This window comes from Corvus kubaryi, unplaced genomic scaffold, assembly GCF_017639235.1.
Source record: "Corvus kubaryi isolate FWS band 111438036 unplaced genomic scaffold, C.kubaryi_AGA036_p1.0 37260, whole genome shotgun sequence".
NCBI lineage: Eukaryota > Metazoa > Chordata > Aves > Passeriformes > Corvidae > Corvus > Corvus kubaryi.
The window spans coordinates 7,992,860-8,006,301 of NW_024581077.1; the positions used below are offsets into that span (position 1 = coordinate 7,992,860).

The 13,442-nt window shown below is 48.0% G+C and overlaps 1 protein-coding gene across 1 annotated transcript; it reads left to right on the forward strand.

The window, feature by feature from the left end:
* Positions 1–641: 641 nt before the first annotated feature.
* On the forward strand, positions 642–12,935 carry ITFG2 (integrin alpha FG-GAP repeat containing 2). The gene is made up of 12 exons (XM_042024281.1): positions 642–775; positions 2,071–2,166; positions 2,604–2,645; positions 3,492–3,669; positions 3,958–4,097; positions 4,515–4,663; positions 5,757–5,851; positions 7,647–7,697; positions 8,152–8,243; positions 8,753–8,870; positions 9,442–9,615; positions 9,777–12,935. Exons 1-12 carry the CDS (start codon positions 680–682, stop codon positions 9,917–9,919), a joined length of 1,374 nt encoding a protein of 457 aa, XP_041880215.1. The 5' UTR covers positions 642–679; the 3' UTR covers positions 9,920–12,935.
* The last annotated feature ends 507 nt before the right edge of the window (positions 12,936–13,442 follow it).

A 13,442-nucleotide genomic window follows, 5' to 3' on the forward strand; every position in this document is an offset into this window, starting at 1 on the left:
ACTTTTTCTTCAGCAAGTAAATACCTTGATTTGTTGCTAATTATTACTGGAAATACAAGCCTCTGTGGCTGAAATTGTTTTTGCTGCTAAAGCATAGGGCCAAGCCCTAATGCTAAATTCCTAATTGTTGAACAACAGTTTTCAAAAATCTCCCACGGGCATGATAGTTGTACATGTTTCTGAAAGCAAAAAGTGAGATGATTTCTGTGGCACATCTAAAAAAATCTAGTTAATGGTGCATCTGTTGTTAAGTGTGAGCGGTCTTGAAAGTACCACCGTGCCCTCGTTGTTACTACATAAGCTATGAACTGTTTGAGAATGTAAATCTCTTAAGGACCCTAAACATGCCCTATTCAGGCAGCTGAAAGGATGCTCCATGCTGTCTTTATAAATGGGTCTGGTTGCCGGCAGAAGGTGGCAAACTGGTGTTTATAAGTGCGGTCATGCATGTAAACCTCAGCTATGAACTTCGTTATGTATGTCCTTATAGAGAAAAAGCCAATGCTTAAAATAAACAGTTACAGTACTGACTCTGTACGCCGCCCCCGCCTGTCTCTCCGTGTGTGACTCCTTCAGGGCGGGCGCTGCTGCCGCAGCCGCCCGCTCCGGGGGCAGCCGCCGCCTTCCTGCCGGCGCCGCCCCGCGCTCCCGGCGTTCCCTGCGCTGCGGGCCCGGCGGGATGCGCTCCGTCAGCTACGTGCAGTGCGTGGCGCTGGACTTCGCCGGCAGCCTCTTCCCGCACGCCATCTGCCTGGGGGACGCCGACAACGACACGGTCCGAGCCCGGAGCCCGGGGCGGGGCGGCCGCGGGGCAGCGGGCCCGGCTGGGGGTGCCCGCGGGGCCGCCTCGGAGACGGGGCTGGGGGGAAGCACCGCGCGGCTGGGGCGGCCTCAGGGCAGGTGCCAGGAGGAGCTGGCGGGGCTTCCAGCCCCCGGGGTGACACACGGGGCTTGGCGGGCGCCTGAGCGGTGTGAGGGACGCAGGGCTTTGGTCAGAGCCTCCCCGGAGTTCCCCTGCAAAGGGAATGTTTGCCGGGCTGCAGCTGGTCCGGGCTTCCCTCGCCATTACGCGTGCTGGTCACCCCTGGTGTGGCCTGGGTGGTGCAGAGCCAATTTCTGCTCCCAAAGGGAGACAGACACTCACCTGTCACAGTGGTGGGGATGTAGGGGTGCTTTGCTGGGCAAAGCGGATCACAAACAGGGTAGAGCCAATGCTCGGTGTCTCTTGACCCGTGTGATGGATGGATGTGCATTGGGAGTGTTGCTATCAGCCCCAAAAATGGATGGTTTTGATTTGCCTGTAACTAGGAAGAGGTTAGCTTAACCAGCTATATGTGAAATGTTTCTTCTCCTCAACAGTCAAGGTTTTTTACAGCCTTATCCTGAGAGGTGTAGTGGCTAGCAATGCAATAGCTGATTAAAGGGATTTCCCCATTAATAGTTATGTTGTATAGGGTAAGGTGTGCAGGGAGTTATGATATGCACACCATTTAAATACAGAGGCATGATGCAGGAGATGGGATGATGGGAGTAGGCTCATCAGCATGGGTGGTTGGTGATTTTTAGAAATCTTCTTCGAAGAAATAATCACCGTTCTGAAATACCCCTTACCCCTTCAGCAGTGAGATTGAACATCCTGTGTAAATCTGTTGAAAGTGTTCTTGCACTGTCATCCTGTTCCTGGATGATTGTATTTTTGTCATTGCCATCATCTTCCTTAGGTGATTCAAGTCAATCTAGATTGAAGGATGGAAGATGGAGTGATGATGATTAGCTGAGCAGGATGTTAAAACAGTCAGTGTCACGACTCTGAAACAGTGAGTGGAGAAGCAGTAGGTAATGGGATGTTGCTCTAATGAGCCATTCTCCATCTCTTTTACCTGCAAGAATAAAATTAGGGCTTGTATATTTTCCCAGGCCTTCCATTTTGATTCAAGATTGTCTCTTTAATTTGTTTTGTTTTGCTGCTTCTTCCCAGAGAGTGATTTTTATATATGAATTCTGAGATTATTGCTGTTGAAGGAATACTGTTAATGTAATTGTGGATTTCTTCCTACTTTTCTTGTACAGCTGAATGAACTCGTGGTGGGAGACACCAGTGGAAAACTCTATGTTTACAAGAATGATGACAGCAAGCCCTGGGCTGTGCGATCTTGCCAAGGAATGGTCAGTTCTTGACAAAATTTCTAAATGGTTGGGCCTTTTGGTGTATGTGCAGCCAGCTGTCCTCGTCCTTTGCCTAGGAATATGTAGGCTAGAGAGGAATGGCAGCCAGAACTGGTTCTGATGTCTTACATGTAATTATTCAAGACCCTGCTTTTGCCCACAGCCCCATGGGCTGTAAGTGATGAGGAAATCAATGGACAAACATAGAAACTGGCCTTCTGTCCCACCTTTACCCTGCTCTGAGCACTGTGGGTTTTGCCCCAGGGCTCTGACCAGTTGTGTTTCTGTCCCTTGACTCTGCTCTGTTTGTCCTTCAAAAGGCTGTTTGGAGTTCAAGAGATGCTTTATGTGAGAGGGGAGGGGGTAGGGCAGAGGTTTATCCCAGGGTGCTGGGTTGGGTTGCCTTCTCTCATGGATGGCCTTGTTTTCTTTTGCAGCTCACATGTGTCGGTGTGGGAGATGTGTGCAATAAAGGAAAGGTGAGAGGAGCCAAACCTTCCCAGCTGTGTCTGTAGGGCATGTGGGAGCTATGTAGGAGATTAAGGTCATGTCATGTGCTGAGTGTGGAGGAGGACAGATTGCTGGTGCTTTGTCTCCAGGATCTTTGCTCTGAGTTTTAGCACTACTGTTTTAAACTGTTCTTCTGTTTATATGTAACTGGTATCTTTCTGTGAGCCTTATGTGGGTTTTAGAGATCAAGGGAATCCATCCTATCTTCAGAGAGCACTTTTGATTTCCATCTTCCCTTGTGAGAGCACCACAAGGCTTTGGTGGTTTGAGGGTTGCTCCTTTTGCTCTGTGGCTTTTGCCCTTCTTGTGCTGATGTCTGCTGTGGGCCGTGGTCTTTCTGCCACTTGGCTGTGTGCATTTAAGGTCATCTGAACAAGACTGAGACACAGAATAGTCTGGACTCCCAAGCAAATTCCACCGGGTCTACTATGACTCCTTTTGTTGGATTGCTGTTTCTGGGGGTTTAGCCAGGACCAATGAGTCCAAAGGTCCCAGTTTAGGCACCCTGCCCGAAATAGTGTAGCTGTGTTTGCTTCAGTGGGGAGCAGAGCTGACGTGGGCATTGAGAAAGCCACGCACTGTTTGAGGGTTGCACACATATCAGCTTGATACCACAGTCTGACAAAGATGAACAAGAAGCTTGGACCCTGCCAGTAGCAGAGTAGTTTGTGTGCTGGCCAAAAACCTCCTGTTCCCTCTGTAGCAGGCATTGATCTTGATTGATCTACCCTTGTGTCTTCCTTTGCCCTGCTGTGGGACAGCTTCTGCACTTTCTAAAGGAGGAAGAATCAAAAGGTTTTTCTCTTCCCTCACAGAATTTCGTGGTGGCGGTGAGTGCAGAAGGCTGGTTTCATCTTTTTGACCTGACCTCTCTGAATTCAAAACACCCAGATGCTTCAGGCCACCATGAGTTGGCAGGGGCAGAAGAGCAGAAGCCAGTGTTCAAGCAGCACATTCCTGCCAACACCAAGGTCATGCTCATCAATGACATTGGTGAGCCACAAAGCTGGTGTGGGAATGCAAGGTGAAGGAGTTTGTGTGTGATGTTGGGGGCACTTGCAGAAGGAAATTACTGTCTTGCTGAAACAGATACTCCAACAAACCATAGCCAAGTCATGAAGGAGAGAAACAAGAACTTCATGAATGTTTCTGAAGTGCAAGTTTTCATTACAGGGTTGGGATCCTCAGGGATGCTAACTGTAGAAGCCAGCAGAGTGGTTTCTGCATGTTTGGGCTCTTAGGGCTTGAGAGAGTCCCTCTGTCTCTCTCTCTTCCCTACAGATGGAGATGGGAAGTGTGAGTTGGTGGTGGGTTACACTGACAGGGTGGTCCGTGCCTTCCGCTGGGAGGACTCATCAGAGAATTCAGACCATGTCTCTGGGCAATTGATCCTGTTGAAGAAATGGCTTCTAGAAGGTCAGGTAAGGAAAAAAGGATGTTGAGAGCAGTACTTGCCACACAGTCTTCAAGAGGTGGCTTTTTCAAGAGAAGAAGCACAGAATCTCAGTCCTATGAACAAAACAATTGTCATGTTGATGGCTTGAAAGATTTGCCCAGTGGTTTTTCTGTACATGCAGAGCAGCTGGTGGGTTGGTCTGGGAAACAGTTGCTCTTGCCCGGTAAGAGAGCGTTAGTGGAAATTACCAGTGGTGTTTTAAAGTGGCTTTTGGTAGGGAACCAACCTTTTAGTGAACTTGGACATTTTGCTTCCAGCTGAATTTGTTCAGCTGCTGCTCAGCTCTCTCAGAAGATTTGCCATATTCAGATTTAGTTTAGAGGAGCACTGTAAACCTTTCAGAGTTCTTGACTCTATCCTTGCTTTTCCTCTGCCACTGTAGGTGGACAGCCTGTCTGTGAACCCAGGCCCTGGTGGCTCACCAGAGCTGATGGTGTCACAGCCCGGCTGTGGCTACGCCATCCTGCTGTGCACCTGGGACACGGAGCAGCGGGACGCAGCCGCGGGAAGGGACGGATCTGCCGCGAGCAGGTGAGGCTGTTCCTGCAGGGGTACGTGAGCAGGTGCCACTGTGGCTGTGTGTTCCAGGGGACTGCCACCACACCACTGTTGTGAGGTGGGAGGTACTGTCACTGTCCTTGCTTCAGTGGCCTGCTGTGCTGCTGGTAGCTCATCACTTAAGCCTGCCTGTACCCAAGCTTCCATGAACACTCTTCATGTGTCTGTTGCAAAGATGAATAGTGCTGCTTTCCTTGTATCCCACTCTCTTCTTGAATTGGGCAAGGAGAGTGGCAAAACCAGCTCACTGCGGGGGCTGGTTCTGGGAGCTAAGGTAGGGAAATGAGTGACCTAGATCTCCAAAGGAAGGTCATCAGATTGCAGGGTAACAACTGAGAGGCTGGGCCAAACCAAATTCATCTGAAACCCAGGATAAAACTGGGCTCATTCACCTGTTTTCTGCAGGTGAGGCAATTAGAGGTTTTCCTAATGAGACCCCTGGCACCCAGTGCTGTAAATCACAACCAGAGCAATCAGGATGAGCAGTGAGGTGCTTGTTACTGTCTTGATGCTGGAAGAACCCTGGTGGGGAATTTGGGTGCTTCTGTGGTGTTCTGTGAGACTTCAAGGCAGACACAAAAAGCTGCAGCAGGAGAGGAGCTAGGCAAGTCTCCTTGATGTCTTAGAGAACTTAGTGGAATGGTACCCTGCTAACCAGAAGTCAGGCCCAGATGTGGTCTCTCACCAACCTGTTCAACTCTAGGCAGACACTTTGTGAGTGAAAAGCAGCCAGGCTTATATGACAGTAAAGACAAAATGGTCCTTTTTTTTTTCCTTCACTGGAATACAGGCCTTACTGGGTTTTTTTGAGCTCTTTCCTTTTCTTTTTTTTTTTTGATGCATCAAATCATTTTGGTTTTTTTTTTTAAACGTTGATGATGAGTTTCTTTACTACCTGGGCTGGCATGCATTTTTTTCCTTTATCATTAAAGGGATAAACCTGTTCACAAACTCTGTCAGTGCCTGGATTTGTAGAGCTTTGGAATACTCTGCTCCTGAGATTGTTCTGAGACAGTCCCAGGCGTGGTTCCCTAATTTTTCCCTGTTGTCTTTCTCCTTTCCCCAGTGAGGCCCCTGTTCGAGATGTGATTCTACATCAGACATCTGGACGGATTCACAACAAGAATGTCTCCACTCATCTGATTGGTAGCATTGCCCGAGGTGAGAGATCAGCAGCTTGGGAATCTCCAGCCCAGCAGCTGCCCCTGATGGTTTTTCAGTATGTCAGTCCAGGATGAAATCAGATTTCCTGTGGTAGAAAAATAGCAGTGAGAGGCAGCTGCAGGAACAGAGGGATCTTGGCTTCTCTTAGCCGGCTCCCAAAGAAAGACAGTTGGATATTTGCACATGAGCTTTTTACAGCCTTTGTCCTTTCCTAGGTAGCCCTTATCCTTCACTCAGCACAAGAGTTTCTCTGCAGCCTCTGCTGACCTGCATTTAGTCAGTTTGAATGGCTGCTGTGCCATGCTCCTACAGATGTCCTTGATCCTTGTTTCTGCATGGCTGCAGCTGATGCCTCCTTCTCATTTCCGAGATGCATCTCTCCTCTCCCACAGCCTCATCTTCGTTCTTGGTTTCCAGCATTTGAATCTCAATTCCTGGTAGCTATGTGCTGCTCCTCCTTCTCCTGTGAGGCCCCAGCCTCTCCAGAGCTGCTTCCATATTTCATCTGTATCATTGTCCTCTGTCTTCTTCCACTGTGTTGTGTTCAGCTCTTGTATCTAAAATCTGCACAGCTGCCAGCTTCTGTCAGCCCTGACACACTGCTCTAGTGTCCAGACTTTGGTTGCCCGCTGCTACTGCTTCCCTCCTGTAACTCCTTGTGCTCTGACCTGTGCCTGGTGCTCCTGCTGAATCCTCCTTTGGTACCTATGGAGAGTAAGCACCTTTCACTCACCCTTGGGGTGTGTGGGCATAATAGAAGGCAGAAAACTCCCAGTGGCGATCACTTTCTCTTGCATTTGCTGTGCCCAAGTATTGCCCCCTGCAGTGCTGGTGGAAAATGATTCAGCCTGTCCAATGTAATTAGAGTTTTTGGAGAAGAGCAATCCACTGAACCCCAGCCTCTTCCCCTTCCTTAGAGGACCTTTCCTGCCCAGTTCCTAAGCTTGTCATGTTTCCAGCATCTCTGATGCTGCTGTGAGCAACATGGTCAACAGAGCATGAAATCAATTATTTCACTGCATATGAAGCCTTGCATGTATTGAGAGATGTCTGTGAAAAATGGAGGCACACAGAACAAGGGATGAAGAGCAGGCTGTAAAAAAGCCCATTGATGTTGGACCATCAATAAAGAGCTGAAGAGTGCCATGCTGACCAGTTTCCAAGAGGGACACAGCAGATCTCTTGGATCAGAGCCTGTCTGGGTGCATGTCACTAGGGGCAGTTAAGCACTCAACCAGCGGACTTTGCTTTAGGCTGATCTGCAGAAACGGGGTGATTTGTAACCCGGGAATGTGCAGGGGGTTGTAACTTGGAGCTGTCTGTGGGCACTGGAGGTAGGCTCACATTGTTAACCTACTCTGGGGAAACTGCCTGCTTGCTTTCAGCTCTGCTGGCTTGCCACTGACTGCCAGGTTTCCTGGGCTCTTCCTCAGGGAGCCAGTGTCTCTCCTACATTGTTACTGAAAGGATTAAATGCAGCTTTAGTTGAATACAGCTCTAGTCCTCTCTTTCTGAGTGTCATATTTTTAAAACTTGGCCTTGCATGTCTTTTCTTTTTTTGGTAGCTAGGTAGAGAGTTTGCTGAAGGGCTGAAGCAGCCCAGTGGTCAGGGGACTCTCCTCTTCAGTTTTAACTAGTGACATTTGTCAGTGTTGTCCTGCGCACAGCTGAACAAGGAAAAGAGGCAGCATGGATCAGCTTGCTTTGGATCTTTTTAATTGTTTTCAGGAGAGGGCGGGGATGATGTTTATAAAATGGCATCAACTCCAGTAATTTTCTTTTGCACTTACAGGCTCCAGTGAGAATAGTGGCTCAGGTCTCTTTGCCCTCTGTACTCTGGATGGTAAGTCCTGCCACTGTCCTGGAGGGAGACCTGTGGGGCAGCCAAGGTCTATCACCAATTCAAAGCAGGGAACCAGGGGGTCAGTGCTTTTGATTTTTAAAAGAAAGGGAAGCTAGGCTTCGGAAACCCTTCAAGGGTCAGGCAAGAGAATTTGATTCAAAGACTCCTTCTGCTGACCTATTTTACATGAAGGCATGGAGGGCACTGTGAGGATAGATGCTTGTTTATGTTCCACTTTCTCATGGCCAATGCCCCCTGCCCAGTACTGCCACAGTAATAGGAATGTGGTAGGTGGGGTCAAGTGTCCAGTATGGATTTAGCAGCCAAGACCAGGCCTGTGCTATTAGGAGCCAACTCTCAGCAACCCTAAGTGTTGAAGGAGTAGGGCCTAGCATTACCAAACATCTTGCTCCCTTTTACTGTTTTCAAGATAGTTGCTTTTTTCTTTCTTCAGGAACACTGAAACTCATGGAGGGAGCAGACAAGCTGCTCTGGTCTGTTCAGGTTGATCACCAGCTCTTTGCTCTGGAAAAGCTGGATGTTACAGTGAGTATCTGAATAAGGCTAGGAGAGATGAAGACAAAAACTCAGCATGGCTTTGTGTGTGTGAATATGAATTTAGGAAGGGCAGAGGGAGTATGACTCAGCTGGAAAAGGCTGGGATTATCTCAGGATGACACAGAATGTTCTGACTGTGGCAGTACATTCTGCACTCAGGTCAGTCTGCCCAGCTGCAAGAGGTTGAGCTGTCTGTCCGTTAGACGCAGCATCCTTTTATCCATTCATAAACTTTTGTCCCCAGCTGTTCTTCAATCTTACTGCAGAGCTGAATGGTTTTGCTCACTGCTAATATCCTGATTGTCTACAAGCTCTTACAGTACCTAAGGATTGCCACAGAGAAGAGAGATGAGCTCCAAGTGCAAAATGTCTGCATGAGGTGTCCAGAAGTGACACCCAGACATTAGTGTTCTGTCTCTGAACAAGCAAGAAAGATTCTTGGCTGTCCCTGGGAGTAGGTGATGTCTGTGTAATACGCAGTCTTCTGGTTCCTGCAGGGCAATGGGCACGAGGAGGTGATTGCCTGTGCGTGGGACGGTCAGACGTACATCATTGACCACAACCGGACTGTGGCCAGATTCCAAGCAGATGAGAATGTCAGTGCCTTCTGTGCAGGTGGGAAGCCTGACTGCAAAGGCAGCCCTCACAGCATTTTCCCCTCAAAGCTACTACCCCCATTGGGGAGACCGAGAATCCTTTGTCTGCCTGCAGTGGGGAATAATTTCCCTGTGTGCATACTGCAGAAGGCCCAGCTAGTCTTTCCTCTGGTGGCATCTGGGAAAAGTACGGGTGAGAGGAAGTGATGCTAAGGTTTGTCTTTGGTAGTTTGGGGTTTTTTTCTTGTCCTTTTTGGAAGTGCTGCAGTGGTCTCTTGTCTTGCCCACCGCTTTTTTAATATGCAGACTTCTAAGCTGTTCTGAAGTGGAGATAATGAGCCCAAGCTTTGGCTCTACTCAGTCCCTTCTCTCAGACCTGCAAGAAGCAGCTTGCAAATCCCCAAGCTTCATGCAGTTCAGGGCAGCTTCTTGGATTTTCTCAAAGGGACTTTGTATACCAAGCCCATATCTCTGCCCAGGTGCTTGCTGTTTTCAGTTAGCAGCTTTGGTACCTTGTCATGAAATGTCAATTGCTTGCTTTCTCTATCCTTTTGGAAGTAGTCAGATCTCCACACTTCTGCTTTCTGCAGGCCTCTATGCATGCAAAGAGGGGAGCAACAGTCCCTGCCTTGTTTATGTCAGCTTCAGCCAGAAGATCTACATCTACTGGGATGTGCAGCTGGAGAGAATGGAGTCCACCAACCTGTTGAAAATCCTGGATTGTGACCCGGAGTTTGGAAATCTCCTGCAGCAGCTGGGTATAGGTGAGGGCAGAAAGAGCAGAGGATGTACAGAAAGAAAGAGAGGAAGGGGCTGCTGGCAGATGAAGTTCTGGGAACCAGAGTTCCAGGTATTTCTTAAGGAAGAGGCTTTCATACTGCTTGATGAGAATGCCTAACAACTGTTTTTCCTCTCTTTTCCTTAGACAGAAGCGATGTTTCTGCTGTCAAAAACCTGATTCACAAAACACTCTATTTTCCTGAGAAATACCATCTCAGCAGCCCCTCGCAGGACCCTGCAGGAACAGATTCTTCTGCCCACTGCAGTGGCATCCAGGATCCCTTATAACAAGTGACATGAAGCTGCCATCTTTAATGCAAGCGCAAGCTCTTCTGGAGATGGAATTGGGCATCTGATGAAGATGACTGTTCTTTCCCTGTCTTGTCAAAACTTCCCAGCAGGAAAGGGTCTACAGGCTGTGAAGGGATGTTCTTGGGTTGCCTGAATGTGGTGGGCTGGTTTGCCTTTAGCTGAGGGAACTATGAGAACAGGAAGGGCCAAGGATCCTGCACATAGGCCTTCTTTTGCCAGTTTCCGTATTCCTGGCTAACTAAAGTGCTCCACTGGTCACTGTGAAGGAGCACTGAGGTCACAGATGGAGAGAACAGCTGAGCTAAGTGTCCATTTTAACCTAGTCTTACAACTGCTCCAGTGAATACTTTGGAGTTCTTAGCAGGATCACAATGCAGGAATTGCAGATGGAATTGAGTTAGGGAGCAGGCACAGGCATTCTCTCCCACTTAGGTGTATTTAGAGCCATGCATTGTTGGTCTTTGCTTTGCTGCTGCTCTTCTGCCAAGCAGTTTCTCACAAATCCTGTTCTGAGGAGCTGGAGACATGCACAACTTGCACTAGTAAAGTTTTAGAGAGGTACCAGCTCCAGCAAACTCAGCTCTAGTCAAGAGTCATTGCTTGTTTCCATCTTCTTGGGCAGGGTGATCCCAAAGAAGGCTGTGACTTAACAAAGCAGCTGTGAAGTAGTCAGTAAGACCAGCCTGACTTAACTGTGGATCTGTGGTGCTATGAGAGCTTGGCCATCCCACAATAAGTAGTGGACATGCCACTCTTGCCTCTTGTTGTGGAGAGTGTCATGCTTTGAGTCCTGCACAACTGAAAGAGGTGGGCTGGAGGTGGTGTTCCACTGGCTGGCATGAGGAGTCTGGAAAAGGGCAGCTCATTTGCAAAAGCCCAAGCATGAACCTGTCCATATGCTGTTGTTATTCTGCTTTTCCCTCTCTTAGCTTGTCCCTCACCTAACTCAGCTTATTAGGAAAGGGGCAGCAGGCTTACCTGCTGGCTTGCATCAGTTATCCCCTCCTGCTTGTGTGATGTTTTATTGGACGCGTGTAATGGATGGAGCTGTCCCTTCGCCCGTACAGCAGCCTGAGTCACAGCAGATACAATTCAGTGATCTGGAGCAAGTGGCAGCTTTTGAAAATCCTGCAGGCAGTTGAAAACCTGCTGTGCTTTACTCTGCAAAATACCCAAGGGCAGCCCTAAGTGGGAGAAAGTGCTTTGTATAGAGAAAAGGAGTGTCTTGCCCTTGGGTCAAAGTGACTGTTGTTGAAGCAGCCCTGTGTGGTAGAAGGGCAGGATCTTTGCATAGTTAACCTTAGCTGTTCCTTGCAGTTTCCCTCTGTAGATTTATATAGGCTTTTCATAGGACAGTGCTGTCCTCTGTGTTTGGTAGCAGTGAAAGTTGAAGCGTGGAGCAGTGAAATGGTGTGACCTGCTCTGTACCTGCTAGCCTGCTTCTCAGGCTGCTGTATCTTCTGACTCTTAACTGCAGTGGAAGTTTCTCTCCATTTTAATGGCCTTGCTGAGAAGCATTTTTAAATGTTCCCCTGTCATACTTAAGTGCTTGTGTAAAACTGGACCCTTCAGGCAGGAGCTTTCAAGTCATAATAGAGCTTATTAACAGTGGTGTTAAGAGCAGCAAGGCTTGAGTCTGTGAGCTGTGGAGAGCCAATACCACAGGGACCATCTATTTGTGGGCTAAAGCAAGGAGTTGTCCTGAAGCTTGTCAGACCTAGACTGTAACCTCAACAAATTGTCAGCTCTTGTGATACTGAGATGTGCAGCCACCCATCGCAACAGGAATCATCACCATTGCTTCTGGCAGATAGGGCCTAGCAGGGAAACAGGATGGCCTATACTTGTTTAACAGAACAACTCAGTGCTGTCTGTCCATGCCAAATATAAACCTTTATTAGCAACACAAGCACAAGGGGTGTACAAATGGGTGCATATGGCTGGAACTGTTTTTTGCAAAACAAACTTTGCTGTACACGTCAAATGATTTCCAAGAAAGGAAGGTCAAACTGATCCACTGTTGGGCTATTAATTGTTGAGAAAGGATGGGAAAGGGTTACTGAGGGAGAGATGATGTTTTTCTAAGAACCATCTTTAAAAGAAAGTAGGGCAAAAGCATGGCAAATGTTGGGCAGGGCCCTTTGTGCACCCTAACCCTCTTTTGCTGAGGATAACATTGTTGTGTGCTGTGCAAGCCCAGGCAATGCACACTATGAAAAGCAGAGGTGAGAAAATACAGACACTACAAAAACATCTGTTCCCCAAAACTTTTCAGCTCTTAAAAACCATTGGAGAGGAAAAATACTAGCATTTGAGGGCTTCCCCTGACAGTTTTATATTGCGTGCAGCACATCATAACTTGCAGATGCATTTTGCTCCTGTGCCCCTTGCGCACAAGAGGGAATGAAAAGTGTCTACAGAAGAATTCATTGAACATCTGTACCATTCCTTGGCCAAAAGATGGCTTTCCTTACTTTTTCCTGCCTTGAACTCCTTAGTGCCAAATACTTCCTCAAGTCAGTGCTTCAGGCTACTTTCACTGGCAACAATTTTTCTGTGAGTGTCCATCCTCTCAGGAAAGGAGCCACTTAAGGCTCTGTCTCTGGACTGATGGAGTTACATTTTACTTTCTTTGTAACTAATAGTGTGTTTGTCCTTGCCAGCAGACACAAGCCACAGAGTTGGAATTAGAAGTGGTTCCTTCCCACACAGCAGAAAACGTTGTTTGCTGTATCCTACTCTGGCAGATTGGCATAACCTGCTGGTGCTGTGAAACTTTTCAGCAGGGCAGGATTTGCAGGACACCTTTGTATGTCCCAGTGCCAGCACACAGCACATGAGGAGTCTGACAGTATTCTCAGGCACTGGGGGTATTTGCAGATAAATGATTCATGGCTTTGGTTCTGATGCTCAATTTAATAGCAAAAAAATTAAGGGAGAGGGTTGCCTTATTTTCCTGAGACAATAAACCCGCTGTCCATCCCTGCCCTCATTTTTGTGATCTTTCTGCTATACTTTAGTTATTTCTATAACTCTTCAGGTGTATCCTGGCATGTGCCAGTGGAATCTCTTGAAAGGAGGATTGAATGCAAACATATGCATGCGGCTCGGTGGTCTTCAATTCCATAGCTCACCTGCTGGTAGTGAAAGAAGGAGCACACCTCTGGGAATATGGATGGCTGTAGCTCCCATTCTGTTCAAAACCAAGTGACCCCAAGCTCCTGGAAGTGGTCCTGATTATGGCTTTGGCAGAGTGCATGTTCTCAGGAAGGACAAAAGTCCTCTCCCTACCCCTGGGTGTATTGCACTCTATTGCGGAGGTTTGCTGTGGCAGATGTTTCCCTGCAGGCTTTTCCACAACTGCTGTGCCCGCTGTATTAGAAAGCAGCCCTGATAGGAACTGACCACCGAGGTGGTTCAAAGAGATTATCCCTAAAATAATAACATGCCATTGTTTATATTGAAAGGACAGGCCTCATCATGAGGAAGCCAGTGTTGG

Excerpts from the sequence above, each read along its gene's own strand:
- ITFG2 (XM_042024281.1), top strand. The coding sequence starts at position 680 with ATGCGCTCCGTCAGCTACGTGCAGTGCGTGGCGCTGGACTTCGCCGGC. Across the intron at positions 776-2,070 it reads GGGACGCCGACAACGACACG|CTGAATGAACTCGTGGTGGG; the intron begins GTCCGAGCCCGG and ends TTTCTTGTACAG. Across the intron at positions 4,098-4,514 it reads AATGGCTTCTAGAAGGTCAG|GTGGACAGCCTGTCTGTGAA; the intron begins GTAAGGAAAAAA and ends CTGCCACTGTAG.